This window comes from Diabrotica virgifera, chromosome 10 (assembly GCF_917563875.1).
Source record: "Diabrotica virgifera virgifera chromosome 10, PGI_DIABVI_V3a".
Lineage (NCBI taxonomy): Eukaryota > Metazoa > Arthropoda > Insecta > Coleoptera > Chrysomelidae > Diabrotica > Diabrotica virgifera.
Genome location: NC_065452.1, coordinates 55841242 through 55863644, shown reverse-complemented (window position 1 = coordinate 55863644; position 22403 = coordinate 55841242). Strand labels below are relative to the sequence as shown.

The 22403-nt window shown below is 35.6% G+C and overlaps 1 protein-coding gene across 1 annotated transcript; it reads right to left on the bottom strand.

Annotated features, from left to right (window-relative positions):
* Positions 1-7228: 7228 nt before the first annotated feature.
* Positions 7229-7729, bottom strand: LOC126893027 (uncharacterized). The gene has a single exon (XM_050662969.1). The coding sequence runs from the start codon at positions 7727-7729 to the stop codon at positions 7229-7231; it is 501 nt and encodes a 166-aa protein (XP_050518926.1).
* Positions 7730-22403: the final 14674 nt, after the last annotated feature.

The following is a 22403-nucleotide window of genomic DNA, read 5'->3' as shown; positions in this document are numbered from 1 at the left end:
CTGTACCCATTAAATTGGCAAGTACCTAGCATCTTCGAGCAAGGAAACATGGTGCCCTTTTAGCATGTGTTCCATTATATCTATCAACATCGACTTGTAGTCATAAAATTTTACCAAATTATATTATGTAAACCATATATTATGGGGTTACCACTATATACAGTGTACTAGTTTCAAACTACTCGGCATAATGCACTAAAGATGTTCTGTATTAGAACGAAAACGTTTTGCAATCCATGACATTTTAGATAGTTTTTAAATAAACGATTTTATACGAGAATACATCTCGAAGTTTTTTACTTCTGTATGAGTTTTTTTCAAAAAATATTGATTTATTTTAATAAAATTATATAACAAATTTTGCTTACAATTTGTCCCTCTCTCGATTTGTGGGGTTATTTTTAATAAAGTAATTTTCACCCCCAAGAAGGTGTGACATATACCACAGGCTAAAACCGCAAATTGTTATTGTCAATTCGTGAAAATGAATGGAGATTTACCTAAATCGAAGGTCGTAGTTGATTTTTACCTTCAGTGACTGCACTATAGAAAGAAAATGGCAATTCAATAATTGAGATGCGTATATTTTGCGAGCTCATAAGTTATTAAACGATATGTAGTCGCCAAATAATTAATTTAAATTATTGTAAGTACAACTCTCTCTTAAGCCGGGAATATGGGATTGTTTTCTTGCGAAGGGTTTGTAGCTCTATAATCGAAAGGCGCGTGATTTAAGAGTTTAATCTTAGAATATAAGCTATACCAATTAAACTACTATTAACTTTTTTGTAAAAACTTACAGTTTTTCAGTGATTTACGAAAAACCGCTTCAAAACATGCATTTTTTTCACGAATAATTAAAATCTTTCATCTTTAATAACTTAAAAAGTATTGACTTATTTTAATAACTTTATATAATAAATTTTGCTCTTAATTTGTTCTTTTATTGATTTGTGCAGTTATTTTTTATAAAATAATTTTCACCCCCGGGAAGGGGCGGTATCCACCCTCAGGGTAAAGGTGCAAGGTGGTACCATTTCACCTTTGTTTCTTGACGTATCCTCTAACCACTGACCAATTTTCGTGAAAATCGATGAAGGTTCACCGAAATTGAAGGTAATCGTTGATTTTTACCTTCAGTGACTGCACTATACAAAATAAATTGCAATTTACTGATCTAAATGCGCGTAATTTGGAAGCTTATAAATTATTAAATGATATGTAGTCGCCAAATAATTAATTTAATGCATTTTAAGTACAACTTTCTCTTAAGCCGGGAAGATAGGGTGGTTTTCTTGCGAAGGGGTTGTAGCTCAATAATCGAAATGCACGTGATTTAATAGTTTATTCTTAGAGTATATAAGCTATAGGAATTCTATCCGCAATACGATATATTTTAAGTTTTTTTAGCATTTTTCTCTTAAGTTAAATCAATTAAAGGGTTGTTTGGAGGTGAAGGGGATGAGCTCAAAAATCGAAACTATATAATTTCAAGAGCTCATAAATAGCTCGTAATTCTGCCGCAAAAACCGATTCAATATTCCTACTTTTAAGTAGTGACTCAGTAGGCTGACTCAGCCCCCCCCCCCACTAAAGTATTACATTCCTGCTCAGTGGAACGAGCTCAAAATTTTTAGTTTGTGGAATATGAAAGCTCATAAATAGCTCATAAATCAGGGCTATTTGTTTTTTAATTTTTGCAAGTGGGGGGGGGGGGGGGCAGCTCAACACGGGTATTAAAATTGAGAGTAACAGTTCTGAGATTCTACGTGTTTTCGATACTGCGATATCAACTTGAAAACTGTACATACAGTCGGAAAAATGAAAGAATACCTATGAACGAACATAAAACACGCTGTATTTTCCTGTCACCGTGTCACAAAGAAACTTGTCCAGCGCAAGTACATGTAATAATAATTATTACATGTCATGTACTTGCGCTGGCCAATTTTTTATATGACACGGTGACAGGAAAATACAGCGTGTTTTATATGTTCGTTCATGGGTATTCTTTCATTTTTCCTACTGTAAATGACCTACAGTCCTTTGAAATGTGGTTTTACAGTAGAATGTTTAGAATAGCTGTAGGATGGACACAGAAGAAAACGAACACGGAAGTATTACGAGAAATGGACAAAGAATGCGAAATAATAAACATGATAAAAATTAAGAGAGCTACAATAATAGCTGGGACACGTAATGAGGCAGTGGCGGCTCGTGGCTTTAGGGACAGAGTCGGCAAGGTTTTTGTCTCCTCAAATTCAGATAGGTATACCATCTAATTAAAAGGCTTCAATCATCATAGAAGATTTTTGGTTTTTGTTTTTTTTTATTTATTTTTTTTTTGTTTTTTTTTTGTTTTTTCACATAGATTTAGAACTTAAACATGTTTATAAATTAACTTTAGTCTATGTTGTTTGGACGTAGCAAACGGGTTATAACATCATCGTAAAATTTATTAATGTGTTGGAGAGATTTTAATAGTTTTTTTCTATTGACATTTAAGAAAAGCTTGACATTCTCTTTTGTTTCATGGTGTTTCGACTATACGTTTTGACACTTTTGAGACAAGAGAAATCCCGTTCATTTAAGAGGAAACAGTAGCGATCAACAGGTAGCAACAAACGCGTTCCAAGATTGCGGCTGTAATTTTGAATATTTTGTGGAGATAAGTATTTGGCATACTTATTCGTAATATAATAAAAAATGGCGGTACATAGCCCAATTTCAGAAATATGTTAGTATGTGGAAATTATTCTATAACTAAATAAAATATTGAAAAAAGGAGCCTGTACTGCCATTAAGAAAGACAAAAAATACACTTTCTTCAAATAAACTTTTTTATCCCGTGCCTAGATTTTGTGTCACATTGGAACTACCAAAAATCGATTTTTTATAACAAGAAATCGAACGTCACTGACTTGGCAACATTTCGCGCCTATGTGTATAAAAATTATTGTTTTTGATAGTATAAAAACGTCACTGTCAGTGTCGAATCACCAACGCACTGTTGCCTCACTTTTGAAAGTTCGCAGAACTTTCGCAATCTTGGACCGCATTTGTTGCTACCTGTTGATCGCTACTGTATCACCTTAAGGCAAAAGTTGGTAGCAATGAGGGAATTCATGACAATAATTTATTAATTACGGGAACAGTTTGTTGCAATGAATTGCAGTATATAAAATTATACATATTTTGTAACTTATCCCATCTTTCGAAAATATTTGGATCAGCATATAAAACTTTTAATTAATTTCTTTAGTTGTATTCCGATGGGTGAGTTGCGGAATTTAATTAAAAAATGAATATAATAAAACAAATGGTAATTTTATTATTGGAACGAACATGTATTTTGTTTAAGTCTCTCGGAAGAAAGGTCGATTGTTAAAAATGAGAGCGTTTGGTGCGACCCAAAGCGGCTGCCTGTCGAGTTGTTACTGAAAAGAAATACCACAACGATTACTGTTATCGTTCTTCCCTTTTGACCAGATGACTGACTAATAAATCATTTATTAGGTCTGGTGTATGCTTTCACAGTTACAACAAAAAACACTCGAATGCATAGTGAGTTGTTGACACACTTTATGTGGATGAGAAAACAGATGGTGACAGGTTAAAACCATGTTTTATATTTGAATGTGCATTTCGAATGACTAACGTTGTTTGGTTTTTGAGAAAAAATAATAAAAGAAATAAGATAATATAATTAGCAGAAATAGTAATTATAGCGTAATGCTATATACCCCCCTTCCGACTGACCAAGTCAATAAAATAATACATAATATATATATCATAATAAAAAATGAAAATAAGTAAAAAAAAGATAATGCAAAGTTTATACGAGGAGAAAGAAAAAAATCACTTGATTCACTTTGAACTAACACTCTCTTGGTAAGTTCCAGTAAATCTTGCTTTCCTCTTCGGTCTGTTGTTGTTTGTTTTGCTGGTCATTTCTTTTGTTTCGTGATGGGTAGAGTCGTGAAGTTCGTAAGCTGGTTTCAATCTGTCTATGGAAATTGTTGATTCCTTTCCATTTACCCGGACGGCAAAAGTCTTGTCACCTCGCTTAACAACTGGAAAAGGCCCGTGACATGGGTTTTCTAAGCTGCTTTTGATTGTATCACGGCGGATGAAAACGTGAGATGTGGTTTTCATGTCTTTGAAAATGAAGGTACTTTTGGATCCATGATGCGACGGTTGCGTAGGACGGAGGTTTTCGAAATGGTTTCGAAGCGTTTTTAAATAAATGTGAGCATTGTCGTCGGTGTTTCTTTGTGACGAAACCAATAGTTCACCTGGCAAACACAATGGTTCTCCGTACACGAGTTCGGCGGCTGAAGTACCTAAATCTTCTCTCCACGCTGCTTGTATGCCCAGTAACACTGCAGGTAGGCTTTCGGTCCATCGGATGTTTTCATGACATCGAATTGCTGCCTTTAACTGTCGATGAAACCTTTCTACCATACCGTTTGCTTGCGGATGATAGGCGGTTGTCCTTGAATGGGTAGTTCCAGTTAATTTGCATATTGATTTGAAGAGATGCGATTAGAATTGTCGACCTTGATCTGTTGTGATGCGCTTGGGAGTGCCGAAACGAGCTATCCAACCAGAAAAAAATGCTCTGGCTACTGTGTCTGCTTCTTGATTAGGCATCGGGAAAGCTTCTGGCCAACGTGTGAAACGATTGACACATGTTAAACAGTATCTGTTTCCTTCTGAAACCGGCATCACTATAACGTCTATGTGGACATGTTCGAATCGGCTGGAAGGTGGTAGGAAACTTCCAGTAGGTGAAACAATGTGGAGCGATATTTTCGATTTTTGGCACTGTATACACGCTCGAGTCCATTTCCTCACATCTGATTTAATGGATGGCCAAACATATCGCTGTGTGATCATCTTCACAGAACTATTGATTCCGGGATGTGCTAGGTTATGCATGGTGCGAAAAATTGCCATTCGAAGTGGTTTCGGTACAAATGGTCTGGCTGTAGATGTTGATATGTCACAGTACAAACTCACGTTTTGTTCGGAAAAGCGTATTTTCTTCATTTGTAGTGATGTTTTCTCACTTAAAAAAGTTTGCAGTTCTGGATCAGTTTCTTGTGCGAGAGCTAAGTCAGTGATGTCGATATCTTTCTTGATGCTATCGACTCGAGATAGTGCGTCTGCCACAATATTTGTTAAACCAGAAATGTGCTGAATGTTAGTGCAAAACTGTCCTATATAGTCTAAATATCTAAACTGTCTAGGACTACATTTATCTAGCTTCTGAGTAAAGGCGAAGGTGATTGGTTTCTGGTCTGTGTATATCGTTATGTCCTTGCCTTCGATCATATGTCTGAAGTGTTTTATGGCTAGATATATAGCTAATAGTTCTCTGTCGTATGCACTATATTTCTTTTCGCTAGGTGAGAATTTCTTAGAAAAGAAAGCTAAAGGTTTCATACCTGTATCCGTTTTTTGTTGTAGTACAGCTCCCGCACAAAAATCAGAAGCGTCACAAGTGATGGAGATATCAACATCGTTTACAGGGTGGCTCAGTAAAGCAGAGTTAGCTAAACTGTTTTTGCAGTCGTAAAGGCTTGGATTCGCTGTGGTGTCCATTCGATTGGTGCTTTTCCTTTGACATTACCTTTTAGGGCATCATGTAGTGGTGCTTGTAGCTCAGCTGCATTGGGTATGAACCTTCGGTAGAAGTTTAACTTACCTACAAATCTGCGTAGGTCTTTCACTGTTTTTGGCTGAGTGAAATTCTGTACAGCTGCTACTTTTTCTTGTGGAGGTGTGAATCCTCCGTCTGATACTGTGTATCCCAAAAAGGTAATCTCGTTTTTGCCGAATTGACACTTCGCTGGATTTATCACAACGCCAAACTGCTTGAGCCTTTTGAAAATCTCTTCTAAATGCGACATATGCTGCTCTTCGGATTCTGATGCAATGAGAATGTCATCGATGTAGGCGTAGGCGAAGTCTAGACCACGTAAAATCTCGTCTATGAAACGCTGGAATGTCTGTCCTGCGTTTCGTAAACCAAAAGGCATATATAAGTATTCGTACAGTCCAAATTGTGTGGTAACGGCCGTTTTTGGTATGTCATCGGTGGCTACTGGTATCTGGTTGTATGCTCTCACTAAATCTATTGTAGAGAAAATTGTCTTACCAGCTAGCGCCTGACCGAAATCTTCGATGTGCGGAATTGGATATCGATCTGGAACTGTTTTTTGGTTGAGACGTCGATAATCTCCGCAGGGTCTCCATTCCTCACCCTTCTTCGGGACCATGTGCAGTGGGGTAGACCAGTTGCTTTTCGATGGTCTTATGATGCCTAGTCGTAGAAGATTTTCGAACTCTTTTTTAGCCCATTGCAGTTTGTCAGGTGCTAATCGTCGAGGCTTCGAAAAAACGGGTGGACCTGGTGTTGTATCGATGTGGTGCTTCGTTTGATGTTGAATGTCTTTCACGATACCGGCGGGTCGCGTGATTTCCGGAAATCGTAGCAGCAGTTCGTGGTAACGCGACGCTTCCGCGATAGTCTTTACGCTGCCGTCGAAACACTCTTTAACGAGTCCCTTTGTTCGAAGGGTTGTCGTACTGTCTACTAAGCACTGGTTAGCAATGTCCACTAGGAGCGCGAAATGGGAAAGAAAATCGGCTCCGATAATGGGCTTTGAAATGTCCGCCACTACGAATCGCCACGTAAAATCACGCCGTAGTCCGATGTTTAATGTCAAGTTCACATAGCCGTATGTCGCGATTTTAGTGTCATTGGCCGCGTATAGTTCGTATGAAGTCTTTTCGCGTGCACCCCGTACATATTTCCGCGGGAAAACGCACAGATCGGCACCGGTGTCGACTAAAAACTGTTTTTTCTGTCTGTTACGTAAAGGCGGCGAGACTTTGGGCTTCGATCGGATGGCGCATCTACCGACTGCCCGCGACGTTTCCCTGGTGCTTGCACGGAGGAGAGCACTTTTGAGCCTGGTCACCAAAACGGTAGTGGTACCAACAAATATCACTATTACGTTCCCTCCTGTAGCTCCTGTCTCTAGGATAAGGTCTGCCTCTTGAGTTGCTGCGGTTTCGACGGTATGTGTTAGCTTGTGCTTGAGCATTTGACAAGCTGGATAGCTGGATTTTCATTTCAGCTAATTCGGCTGTCAATTTCTCTATGGTACTTTCAAGAGCGTTAGAAGCTTCTGAAATTTGGGCCCTAGGAGCTATCGCTTCAGATATTGTGTAGCTCGGCAACTGCGTCCAAACTAGCTTTAGCTTGAGTAGCTAGAATAGCCTGTGTAGACGCTGGCAGTCTACCTAACCACAGAGACCTTACAATATTTTCTGGTACCGTTGTGCCTGCTAAAGACTCTAAATGTCGTAAGAACTGCGAAGGTCTTCGATCGCCCAGTTCTTCATGCTCGAGTAGTCTTTTAATCTTTTGTTGCTGTGATGCACTAAGTCTCTTGATTAATTCTGATTTTAATTTTTCATACCTCTCTGTGGCTGGTGGTGAAACAATGATGTCCCTAACTTCTAATATGTAGGCTGTGTCTAAATTGGCAACTATATAGTTGAATTTGGTTGCGTCACTTGTTATATTTTCCAGTGTAAATTGGTTTTCTACTTGCAGGAACCATATTTCAGGATCGTTAGGCCAGAAAGGTGGGATTTTAACTGAAATCCGATCCACTGAGGCACTGGTATTGGCACTGGTGTTGGCGTCCGTCATTTTCGATGTTCACTGTATTTAAAAAACCGGCAAAAATGTAATATTATTAACACTAACTCTTTTTTAAATTTTCGCGGCGGTTTAAAATACTCGCGAGGGTCACCAATATTCCGATGGGTGAGTTGCGGAATTTAATTAAAAAATGAATATAATAAAACAAACGGTAATTTTATTATTGGAACGAACATGTGTTTTGTTTAAGTCTCTCGGAAGAAAGGTCGATTGTTAAAAATGAGAGCGTTTGGTGCGACCCAAAGCGGCTGCCTGTCGAGTTGTTACTGAAAAGAAATACCACAACAATTACTGTTATCGTTCTTCCCTTTTGACCAGATGACTGACTAATAAATCATTTATTAGGTCTGGTGTATGCTTTCACAGTTACAACAAAAAACACTCGAATGCATAGTGAGTTGTTGACACACTTTATGTGGATGAGAAAACAGATGGTGACAGGTTAAAACCATGTTTTATATTTGAATGTGCATTTCGAATGACTAAGGTTGTTTGGTTTTTGAGAAAAAATAATAAAAGAAATAAGATAATATAATTAGCAGAAATAGTAATTATAGCGTAATGCTATAGTTGGTAATTTGATTAAAGGATGATGCATAGTTTTAATACACTTTTTTAATAGATATCTTGAAAATTCTTTGGCGTAACTTTTAAATTTTTGCAAATCTTCAAAATTTGAAAAAAAAAGGAGTATCTATTTGCACAAGTAATAATAGTATCAAACATTTCAAAATATACTTGTTTTTCGAGATCTGTGTCATACTTTTGTATTTTTTGGGGGTGTTCGGAAATATCAAGCACATCCAAAACGTCACTGCGTATATATTGAAAATTACTATCTCGGAGATTTTTTACCAGCTTTGTTATTCTATTTTTGGAATAAATGATGTCAGTTGACTGATTTTCAACAATATTGAATATCACATCAGTTTGGGTAAACACTTTCTTAAAAATATGTAAAAAATATTAAAAGAATAATCATTTAGTAAAGTTTTCAAACCGATTGCTTCACGGATCGAGATATCATCACTTGCAAAATTGTCGCCTTTTTTAATAAAATAAAATTAAAAACTTCCAAAAGCTGTTTACGAAAATCTGCTACAATGAAAACTAACCGAGATTTAAAATTCCAAAACCTACTTTATTTCATAATTTCATAATTACTTTCATCCCGAGCGCACTATTAGCAGGGTACGTGGCTTGCCTGCTGCTGGAGTCTGCCTATCACCGATCGGCAGATTGTTTATGTGCCGGACTCTGCCATTCAAATACGGGTGAAATTGTGGTGAAATGTATAGTTGGTTGCCTATCCGCTAATATTCCACAGCGCTTCAAATCGTAGATACGTAGAGCTAGGGACGGCTGGTTGTCCCTGTCGAAGCAGATCTTATAAAAAAGAATTCACACAATCGCAATCGGATGCATGGCTGTGACTATTAATTTGAAAAGTTTCTTATGCGTAGGGATCACTTAACGTATCGGATTGATCGAATTCTTTTAAAAACAATGAATAAAATTTAGTCTGTATTATCTCACAGAATTTTTTTATTTTACAGAAACAAATATCATCAACTCTGATTAAATTAAATATTTAGAAAATCTACAATGTGTCTGTCTATAACTGTCGGCGGGTGTAATTTCCTCACCAAAATAATCTTATACCTGAGTTTGGAAGGGTATGTCATAATCCGACAGGTATTTTCCTCACCAAAACTGAAATGGTTGTTACAGGTAGATTTTACTAAAATGCATTCAAGGAAATTATTTATCTACTATAAAATTACAGAAGGTACCTATAATAATTAATTAATTAATTTTATAGTATTTTATTTTTAGTCATAATTGGTATTTTGACAAAAATGGCATGTTTAATAGAAAGTAATCACGGTATTAGAAAATTTTATTTTTTATAAGGTGAAAGTTTTAGAAAGTGAAGAAGTGTTCTGGAGGCAATAAAATAACTTTTAGTGCGAAATTGAATACTATTGGTGCAAATTTTACAATAACTAGAAGTAGCCTACAACATAATCATGAACCAGATCTGCAGAAGATAGATCGAAAAATTGTTTCTAACTCTTGTAAACGTAAAGCCGAAGAGAATATACTGAAAAACCGCCAAAAATCATTCGGCAAGAGCTTGCAGCTAATTTGCCTGAAACAATTACTACGATTGATGTCTGTTACATAAGAAAAAATATATATAATTATCGAAGAAAATGATACCTGGTCGACTTTCTTCCAATATTTATGAGGTTCAAGAATTTGTGGAGTCGATTGTAGTACCTCAACGTGTAAACACCGACGATCGCAGCTGTGTTTATTAATAGCAGTGAAATACGAGTTTACCAGTGAGAGTGATAACAATAATTATAACGTACGTATTTGAACATTTTAAATTAGATTTTTTTAGTTTATTCGGAACTATAATTAGATCCAGTTTTTTTGCTTTTTACATTAATTAGAAACATCAATAATATTAATGGACTAGCATAAACATCGAAAAGTGATCTAGCCGGCTACCAGTGGTGCCGACAAAATGTGTAAATATCAACAATATTCTAAACTAAACACATAATTATTATATTTCATAATATTGTTTCTGCTTCTGACTACATGGGCAGTAACGTGCAAAACAGTTCAGCTTCAAATATGTCTCAAACTACAGATAATGCAACTTCTAGACAAACAACTTCGTATGCATCCATAGTTACATCCATAGTAAAACCTTCGTTTCCAAAGCACACCCAAGCGGTAGTATTACATGCTGATCAAAACCTTAAATTACATGACTATGTTAGAGCTATAGGCGACATTATCGGTCCCAAACAAGTTTCCTTTGCTTCTAGGATATCCCATAATAGGATATGTATTTATCTTACCAATTCCAATCTAGTCGAACAGTTATTAACATCGCATCCTAATATTCAGATAGGAACATTACCATAAATATTCGCAGACTGGTTTCCCCCACGAAAAGAATTGTCATATCAAATATTTCCCCAACCGTTCCGCACGATTTAGTAGAAAGTGCAATTAAAAATCTTGGGCTTGAGTTAGCCTCCCCGATTTCCTTTTTAAGAGCTGGTATCCCAGGTGATGAGTACTCTCACATCCTTCGCTTTAGACGCCAAGTATATGTTTTTTCCAATACAGATAATTTTGAGTTACAAACGTCAATTGTAATACCTTTTGAAGGTATTGACAACAGAATCTTTTTATCTACAGATAAAATGGAGTGTTTTATCTGTAAACAACCAGGACACATTGCTTCTAAATGCTCTAATCCTCCAACTGTTAATGTAACCCAAACTCCTAATTCAAATCCCGAATTATCCACGAACACAACCCTTTTACTAGATAACACACAGCCGACAGACACCTCCAGCGTGACCCCTATTACAGATACTGCACAACAGGACACAACTACTGCAGTAAAACCAGGCCTTAAACGAGGTCGCTCAGAAGTATCAACGGCCACGAATGAAAACAGTTCCCTAGATGACACTGTTAGCATGCCTCCACCCGTTTCACCTGCCAGCCACATACAGCAGGATAAAACCATTAAGCGAAAAAGAAAGAAACAAAGGACAAACCCACCAATAGAAACCGGACTGACTGAACAAACTAAAGAGGATATAAAAGAGGCCTACAATAAAACACCTGAAGCATTCATACTTCCTCAAGAGAATCTGATAGCTTTCCTTGAAAACACCTTTGGAAATAACGATCCTTACACTGAAGCATTGAAATTTACGAGCGATATTAAATCTTTGATCTTAAATTTACAATTTCTGTACCCATCTCTCCAAGAACGGGCAATTAGATATCGTATAACACGTATAAATAAGAAAATTAAACTCCAACTGGAACCTGATGATGCCGAAAGTGTATCTAGCATTGATATGTCCCATGACGTAAGCGATGAAGACAGCAACTCAGACGTATCTCAATTATCTCAACAGTCTCAAAATTCCTTAAAATAATCTGTAATTATATTCACATTAATTCAGTGGAATTGTGACGGGTTTTTTCCCCGTCTTGAACGGTTACAACAATTAATCTCAGATCACGTCCCAGACTTTCTCTGCTTACAAGAGACTAACTTTAACACAACACACAATCCGTATCTTAAAAACTATTCTAGCTATCATTTTATTAGGACAACGCATTTAAGGGCCAGCGGTGGATCCTCCATTTTTATCTCGAATGATGTTTTTCACCAAGAATTTTTGTTAAACACAACGCTAGAAGCTGTAGCAATAACTGCATGGTGCCCTAACAAAATTGTCATATGCAATGTTTACATTCCCCCTAACTATAATCTTGCCAGTGCTGAACTTTTAAATCTCATTAACCAACTTCCAGCTCCATTTATTCTTGTTGGAGATTTTAACGCTCATGGTATTATATGGGGATCTAAAATACGTTTGGTAGGGGTAAGATCATTGAAGATATTATCATTAATCATGATGTTAATCTTTTAAACACAGGAAGTAGCACGTATTTTCATATACAGTCTGGCTCCTTCTCTTCAATTGACCTGAGCATTATTGATCCTAAAACAGCTCCTCTTCTTACCTGGTACACGCTTGATAGTCTCTATGACAGCAATCACTTCCCTATCTTCATCACTAATAATGAAGCTAAACCGTCTTATGTTAAGAGCAAATGGAATATCTCAAAAGCTAATTGGGAGCTTTTCAGCGCATCTGTTAAGGATCGAGTTAACGAAATTTTTTATCAAAACAATGCTGATACGGATGTTGATGAATTTAATAGATGCATACTGCAAGCAGCAGAGGAACACATTGGAAGGTACACTATTAATCCATCCCATAAATCTGTACCATGGTGGAACCTATCTTGCAAGCTAGCAGTTAAAGCTAGCAAAAAGGCCCTAAACAAATTTCGCAGAACACGAGCAGAAGTGGACTTAATTAATTTCAAGAGACTAAAGGCCAAATCAAAACGAGTAATAAAAGAAAGTAATAATAATTACATAGTAATAATAATCACAGACGAACAGAAAATCTCTGATACCTTTGCACAATATTTTTTAGACAAATCCAAAAACAGAATTAACCATTTATTGACACGAGACGAAAAGCACCCTCCTCAGTCCTCCTCATCTAACCCTGATCCACTTAACCTACCGTTTACTCTGGACGAACTCTATGATGTTGTTAGCTCTCTAAAAAAATCTGCTGCCGGACTAGATGACATTCCCTCAATATTTATTAAAAAACTACATTCAGATACATTAAGAAAATTATTAGATCTGTACAATATTTTATGGACAGACGAACTGTTTCCCAGGCTATGGAGAAAATCCATTTTGATTCCAATTAGAAAGAATGACTGCATGTCAGCATTACCCAGTTCATTTCGACCCATTTCTTTAACTTGCTCAGTATGTAAAGTCTTAGAAAAAATGATAAATAATCGTCTTAACTGGTACTTAGAACGACATAAGTTACTAAATCCATTTCAATCAGGATTTAGATCAAATACATGCACTATGGACAATTTGGTTTCACTTCAGTCTGAAATTGCGTACGCCATGCAAAACAATAATGAGGTAATTGCCGTTGCTCTAGACATAGAGAGTGCTTTCGATACCACTTCAAAATCAATAATTCTTGCAAAACTTAGTGACCTCAAATTAGAAGGTAATATAACAACATTTATTAATCACTTTTTAACGGATAGAACGTTTCAAGTGTCCGTAAATGGTAAAATGTCTGCAACACAAGCTGTAGAGAATGGACTACCTCAAGGTTGTATACTTAGCACCACACTATTCTTAATCTGTATTAATGACATAAGCTCTACGATAAAAGCACCAGTTCAACACGCTATTTACGCTGATGATATCATTCTCTTTTGTCAAGGTAGGACAACATCCAGTACATGTGCGTTACTCCAAAACACCCTAGAGTCTATTACCAATTGGTCAGAAAGTACAGGATTCAAATTTTCACCACCTAAATCTGTAGTAATCCAATTTAGTAAAAAATACAGGTCTCCCCAACCTAATTTACAACTACATGGAACTTCGCTTCGTGTAGTAGATAACCATAAAATCTTAGGTATGCAATTTGATAAAAGACTGTCTTGGAGAAATCATATACAAACCTGAAACCACTAAAGCTAATTGTTTAAAAAGAATAAACATAATTAAATCTCTTGCTCACTATCACTGGGGATCTGAAGAGGAAGTATTACTCAGAATTTACCAAGCTCTAATTAGGTCCAAACTTGATTACGGTAGCATACTCTATATGTCTGCATGCAAGTCTCTCTTAAATTCTCTTAACGTCGTTCAGAACACATCTCTTCGTATTTGTCTTGGTGCTTTCAGATCTAGCCCATCTGAAGGCATCCATGTCGAAGCCTATGAACCTCCACTGACTGATAGGAGACAAAGACTCCTTCTGAATTATTTTGCAAAGGTCTCTGCCAACCCCTCAAATCCAGCTGCCAATCTTGTTGCCAGACACACAGTAATAGATCCAACAGAAAAACCTAGGTCTGTATACCCAATTGACCGCAAATTACACCAGTTAATTAACAACATAGATTTTTCAAATATGACCCCGATCTGTATCCCTCATACCCCGCCTTGGACCAGAAAGCAGCCTAGTTTTAACATTAGTCTATGTAGATACGACAAAAAGGAAACACCCAGCCTTATGATTAGACAAGAGTTCAATGAAATGATCGACATGGAAAAGTTTGATACAATCTTATATACAGACGCCAGTAAAGATGAACATGGTACAAGTTGCGCAGTTACTACTACAAATGAAACAATAGCGTCATTCCGCCTCCCTACAATCTGCAGTGTACATACAGCGGAATTATATGGAATAAATAAAGCTCTAGAAGTCACACCAAAAAGCAGCAAACGTATAGCCATATGCACCGACTCACTGTCATCGATTCATTCACTAAAATCCTTAAGATCACAACACCCAATAGTCAATAAGGTACACACTCACTGTCATCAGCTGTTAACTTCGGGCACCTCAGTCTCCATAATCTGGGTTCCTTCGCACGTAGGTGTTACTGGTAACGATAAAGCGGACCAAGCAGCGAAAAAAGCTAATTGCCCTAATAATCCTGTCGAAAAGATACAGCTCCATCAGGACCTAAAATATCTCTTCAAGCAATCAGTTTTGGAAAATTGGCAAGATCAATGGAATAGAAGCACATCAAAATTACATCAAATACAACCAATAATTCGACCATCGCAAATTCCCATACAAAAAAGAAGAGACAGAGCCATAATCAGACGAATAAGAATAGGTCACACTCGTCTCACGCACGGTTACCTCATGAGTTCTGGAAATCCACCAGTCTGTGAAAGCTGCAACAACACGCGGCTTTCCATACAACATATCCTACTTGAATGCAGTACTTTCAGCTCCACCCGACGACGGCAAAACATTATTGGTACCCTTAGTGATATACTTAGTTCACCTGGTTCAATGAACTCTCTGATTGCTTTTCTGAGAGACTCTAAATTGTATAATTTAATATAAAATGTTTATAAATTTTGTAAAAGTACCTAAAACTTGTAGCTTAACCAAATATTGAACCAATTATTGTAACCAACTATTGTAACCAATTATTGTAACTGTTTTTGTTCCCGTGTCAATGACCATAGTTGTCGAGACACGTAAATTTAAATAATAAAAAAAAAAGAATTTGTGAAGAGCTGTGCTCAAAAAACAACCAAGGAGGAAAATGTTCTCTTTATAAACTGTGTTAAAAGTAAGATAACTGTATTTAGTTGTGAATGTGAAACAAATATAAGATTTTTAGCAACATTGAATTTTATACAGAGAGGGGCAAAATTATGGAATATATTCATTTTCTCTAAAATGGACGATTTTGGACAAAAAACCCCGAACCACGTCGATTTTTATTTTTAAATCAAAATTTTTTGGCATATCTATATTTCATATTAGTGACGTCATCAATCAATCAATCAATAATTACATTAATGTTTATATTACTAAATAGAGAATATAACACCCTTTCAAATAAGCTACCACACGACCCCTATTCCCATTTAAAAAAATCATTGATTACGTGATCACGCACAGTTAGATGACGTTACTACTATGAAAATATAGGCCAAAAAATTGTAATTTAAAAATAAAAATCGACCTGTTTCGGGGGTTTTCTCCAAAATCGTCCGTTTTAGAGAAAATTAATTTATTCCATAATTTTGCCCCTCTCGTATATTATATGTATGGCACAATTACCGTACCGCATATCATTTGCAATTATTCACTATTCATGGGCCAATTAATGGGCATTATATTTCTTTATTATACTGTTTACTGTCAAACAAAAAAAACCGAAACTTAAAACAATCTTTTCTATAATTTGTTAAAATCAGAAATTTTTAAAGCTCTCTAAATTGAGTTTAATCCTAGTACAGTTTTTGTAGATTTTGAAAAGGCTATATTTATACATAATTCAATCATTCAAATGTGTCCAAACACTGAAATACATGATTGAAGATTTCACCTAAGTACACCAAACTTGGTATAGAAAATTCAGTCTCTTGATTTAACATCAGAATATACAAATCATTCTGAAGTAGGCTCAAACATACTTTTGGCCTTACATTATATAAAACCGGAAGACGTATCAGATTGTTTTGTGTTTGATTTAATGTCGTGCAAACTATAAAATGAATTTTTTTTTATTACTGCAGTCTGCAAGTAAGCTGAGAAAAATGTAGAAAATTTACGTACGACTGGTCTATTATTTGACAAATAATGACATTATTTCGAAGTCAATTAAGTACGATATAACGCCCAAGGGGGTGTTATAGAAAAATAACGCCCTAGCGTCTATTAAATTTAAATAACCAGTTTAATACTGTCAAGTTGACAAATAAAACTCTAAGTAAAACTATGGTTACCACAATTACGTTACGACTATTTCTGGTAAATGTATTTATTCGAAAACTAATTAATTCAAAATTTATTCAAATTTTTTGCATATAAAGAATAATTTAGTCGGACATTAAACGTTGAAAGCATCACGGTTATTATAATAATAAAATAATAATAACGCTTTCGGTCAACGTATATACCTCAAGCGTTATTATCCTTATAATAATATCCTTGGTACCTTAATAACTATAATAAGTTATCAGTCTAATCAAATGACTATAATGGATTTTGTAAAGTGTGTTTCTTATTATAGTAAATAATAAATAATAAGTTATACGTTTTGCACATTATCTATATTATAAACTATTATTACAACGTAAGGAAATGAATGTCTTTTATTCGGATTTCGGATGCCTTCCTAATAATCATTCTTAAATTACATCTATATTTTTTATTTTATTACCTGAGTGAGTTATGGAGGAAAATACCTACCGGATTAATACGAACCCTTAAACTTGGTGAGGAAAATACCTGTCGGATTATATGGTTCTACTGGTTGGTGAGGAATTTACCTCCGCCCATAACTGTGTGGGTCGGCACTGCCGACCCTGCCGACCCTGACCGGCCGCCACTGTAATGAGGGGACAGCGGTATGAACTGCTAAGCTAATAATACAGGAGAGTGTCGTAGTTAGTGATGAGCAAAACAAGAACAAGACCAAGACCAGGCTAGTCTTGGTCTTGGTCTTGTTCTTGCAAGCTTGGTCTTGGTCTTGGTCTTGCAGCTAAAATGCAGTCTTGGTCTTGGTCTTGGTCTTGCTGCAAGACTCTTGCTGGTCTTGCTTTTTTGGTAGTAATAATTTGAACCAAACAATTTCGAATAAAATGTACATTGAAATAAATAAAGATGTGAAGAATGAAACTATATTTTTTGTTTTAAAATTTTAACAGAATGTAGAATGTAGTTTCAAACGGATACCAATTTTAACATTATACATTCACTTAATGACCTAATTATTTCTCCCTATATAAAGATATTAGAGTATATTTTTATAATGGTAATGTTTATCAGTAGCAAAAACCTGCATTTACAACCCTTGTTGCAATTGCCGGCCTTCGGTTGTGTCACGCTGTGTTTTGCATGCTGTCGATACCTGCCGCCTGCCTTCAGACCACGTCTTGCCCCTGTATTTTAATAAAATGTTAAAGAAAAAGAGCTTTCTTAAGGTGCCACAAATGGTCGGGGACCTTCAATTCACGGACTTTACGAAAAGGGATAAACGGTTTATAGTTGGTAACAGATAATGATCTGCTCCTTTCACTCGAACACTGTAGTATTTATCCTACGAGGGTCAAATTTAAGAACATACATTAAATTTTTTTAAGAGAACACAAAAATCAAATATTTTTACTCTATTCATTATCATTATTTAATATAATTAACTTTTTTTATAAACTAACTAAAACATACTTTTTAGTAAATACGTACATATTTACCATACCTATTTATAGACCTAACACTATAACATAATAACTAAACCCAATGAGGAGTTATAAACGCTTAATTCTGTAATTTGTTATCTTGCAGTTCTTTAATTTTACTTAAACTACATTGCTCTCGTAACACGAGTTATTCGCACTTTTTATGTTCACATATTTTTGGATTGAATACCCATTATGACATTTAAAAAGTTTAAAAGTTTAAAAAGTATTTTTATAATATTTTCAATTCTAGCTCCATTTTTTGATTGCAACACTGTCAACAGTGCCAATATGTACAAAGGACAAGTTTAGTGTTAGTTTTTAATGTGTGCGCCTAAAAAGGCATGTGCCTTAAAATAACTTTCTATCCCGGTACCTCCCTCACCCTCCAAGTACCAAGAGGGTAACTCGCCCGTTAAATAAAAGGGCAGTGTGGAATCAATCTAGCTCAGGGCAACATCTCGTCGCCCCACTCAAGTGTATCAGTACGAGATCTGGGCAACACACCGTTGCCAGACTCGACGCTAAAAAGTGAATCCGTCAAGGATAAAATAAAGTGTGAATCGTGAAAACTTCTCTCTCGATCTATTATACGTCCTCCAGGGACAACAGAGTTACGAGCAACGCAACAGTTCTCTATCTCTTGCACCTTTATAGTGTCAGGTAGCATCACTCACCTGTTTCTCAAGCCCAAGTAAGACGCAACACTCTGTTGCCTTCAACCACACCATCGCCACATCGTCTCCAGACTGGATAGTGGAACTGGAACAAGTGACTTTGGACAGACAATATAGTGCGTACATGGACTGAAAGACTCATTGGTAGCTCGTAAGTACTTTTTGTAGTTTTGTAGTAGGTATTTTGTTTTCTCTGGATCAATGCTAGTGTTGCATCCACCCATTTATGTTTTATGTATGTTTGTTCTCTTTCTCTCCTAGGTTTTCTTACTCTACTTTGTATATATTTCCTCTTAATAAAATGTTAGTACTCATGGTAAAAGCTCCTTTAAACCTTAGTGTTTAAATATCCCTCTCTCACCCCCTTTATTACAGATACAGGTAGATAACCTCATACATTACATTTAGAACCAGCACCTCTTTAGTAGTACAGTCTCTCTCTCTTTGTTAGGACGATCTTTATGACGTCCTATTGTCATGTTGTGATAGGTATTATCTCAACAGGTAGTAAAAACTAGAATTTAAAACACACTGATATGATGCGCATGCATTTCAAGTGCGGCACATACTATTTGTACTACTGGCCCTTTCTGGGAAAACCTAGATTCTTCCAAATAGTTTTCAACTATGAAATCAGTAAAATTCTTTACACGTGTGTCATCCGGGATTTTCACAAATAATTCAACTTCCAACTTTCGTTGATTGTAAAAAATTAATCCAAAAAATAATTTTAAAAATTTCCCAGTATCGGAATTCGGAATTTTTGTCATTATATTCAGAAACTGAACCTAAGCTTTGGATTTTGCGATACCAAGCTTGACACATTACAATCGACAACCAGTTATTTTTTATTCAGGCCACAATGCTTTCACAGCATTGTGAATCCCTTTTCAAAATCTATTATGATATTTTTTTGTATTCATTTTAAATTTAACGACCTACATTTTTCCTCGATTATGCGAAAAGAATTGAAATAAGTGTCAGTATTTTTATTAGACAAAAAAGCGAAACTACTGGTACATAAGAACCGTTTTTAATTGCATTTTTTTTAATGGATTACCCTATCTATAATTACATTTTTTTGTCTTACAAGTAAATTCAATTTTCCTTGAACTGTCACCGTTTGAAAACTTGCCTTCTGGACACTTTGAAGGTTGAGAAAATGCAAACCGTTTGACTTAATCAAAACGACTTAAAAATATAACCAAAATATTATGTATTTTAAAAATTCGATATTGTTTAAGGTTTCTTACAATGTCAGTATATATTATTGAACTAAAAAAATAAAGTTAAATAATAAAAACCAATTTTTCTCAAAAAAGTGCAAGAGTCTTGCATGTTGGTCTTGGTCTTGCGTGGTCTTGCAAGGTTCGGTCTTGGTCTTGGTCTTGTTCTTGCAAGCTTGGTCTTGGTCTTGGTCTTGCAACCAAAAGGCGGTCTTGGTCTTGGTCTTGCTGCAAGACCAAGACCAAGACCGCAAGACCAAGACCAGTCTCGCTCATCACTAGTCGTAGTTGAAAAATTTAAGGGACTGGTTTAAATGCAGTTCTATAGAACTCTTCAGAGCAGCGGTAGAAAGAATAAAGATAGTGATGATGATATCCAACCTTCGATTGCGAGACTGCACTTAAATAAAAAGGATACGGTAATATGTAATTATTAATAAATTACCTGTCCTCTTATATGTACAGTTACGGTCACTGAATAGTTTACACTTTAATTTTTACATTGTAATACTGCAAAAATAGCAGTGTCGTACGGATTTGATAAATGTCAAAGTCAAAAAATTTGAAAAAGTCAATGCTTGTCAAAGATTTCAGAAATGTTGAAAAATAAAATAAAACGATATCAAACTCCTCCAAAATGATTCGAATGCATTTGAGTGATGCGCAAAAAGCAAGAGCAGTTGCCAAACTCAAAGAAGGTTGGTCACTAAGGCAAGTTGCTGCAGATTTAAACGTGAGCCATATGTGCATATGGAAAATCAAACAAAGATGTGTTTATCAATATTTATTATAAAATAGATTTAAAATAAAAGGGTATTTTAAAACCAGACTTCCTTATTTTCGTTACTAATATCATAATCAAGTTTATTCAAAAAGACTTTTTTCTATACTTTTCATTTTGTTAAATTTTGTAAAATATATTATTTATATTATTTTGATTTTTTAATTTTAATCAACCTATTCTAGGTACACCACTGGTAACGTCACTTTGACGTAAAAGGTGCGTTTACACGGGGTAAAAATTTAAAAATTCGGCTCCTAGATACGTAATCCTGTAAACTATTTAACCCTTTCACCCCCAGCTACTAATTTTTTTGAGGTCAATAATCCCAGCGATTTTAAGTTTGGACAAACGGCATAAGTTTCCATGCTTATATACCAACGGCCGTACGTTGTACGTCATAGGAACGAACCTACACTGAAAAATGTATTAACTTGTACAAAAAAAGATATTTTCTATTAAAATGCATGATACCGTTGAGTGAAAAGTATAAAGAGACGCAACCAAATGTACTAATTTGTGCCAAATTTTTCTCACGGATAGATGGCACCTGTACAGGATTCTCCAGGATTTCCCACACTTTTTACTTATTTTGATTAGAGATTCAGTGGCGTATTGTTTTATAATAGTATGATACAATTGATTCAAAAGATGGCATAACCCAGACATCCAAAGTGAAAGTTATCCTCCAACACCAAATTGTTCTATATAGTCCATATAATTTTCAGGAAAAAGTCACACCATTTTGAGCGTCGGGTTTGGGGGGGGGGGAGAGAGGAGGGAGAAATCGGTAAATTGAAAAATGAACAGTTCCAAAGTTACGGAGGTAGTATGGTATAATTATTGGTCCAAAAAGAGGCCAAACCCAGACATCCAAAGTAAAATTTTTCCTCCAACACCAAATTGTTCTATATGATCCACATATTGTTCAGTAAAAAGTTACACCATTTTGAGCGTCCGGTTTAGGGGGGGGGGGGAGATGGGGGAAAAGTCGGTAAATTAGTAGTTTTTTTACGTTTTCGTCAATATTTCTAAAACTACGCTCTAGCGTAAACAATGTTCTATACAAAAATGTTCTACATAAATTTTAAAACAAAAAAGATCCTATACATAATTGTTATAAAATCAACGGTTCCAGAGTTACGGAGGGTGAAAAGTGGAGGTTTTCGATACTTTTTATATTTTTTTTGGCAATTGATAATAATTTTAGGTGGTGAGTTTGACGTTTCTTCAAGGGCTTATCAACATCGGCCACAAAACAAAATCGTGTTAAAGAAAATTCCTTTCATCAGTAATAATATTATAAATTGCCCAAAAATATAAAAAGTATCGAAAACCTCCACTTTTCACCCTCCGTAACTCTGGAAACCCTGATTTTATAAAAAATATGAATAGGACCTTTTTTGTTTTATATTTTATGTAGAACATTTTTATATAGAACATTGTATACGCTAAAGCATAATTTTAGAAATATTGACGAAAAACGTAAAAAACTACTAATTTACCGACTTCTCCCCATCTCACCCCAAACCGGACGCTCAAAATGATGTAACTTTTTACTGAACAATATCAGGGGTGTAAA

What these genes read in the sequence shown, in the direction of transcription:
- LOC126893027 (XM_050662969.1), bottom strand. Translation starts at nt 7,729, where the DNA reads ATGACGGACGCCAACACCAGTGCCAATACCAGTGCCTCAGTGGATCGG.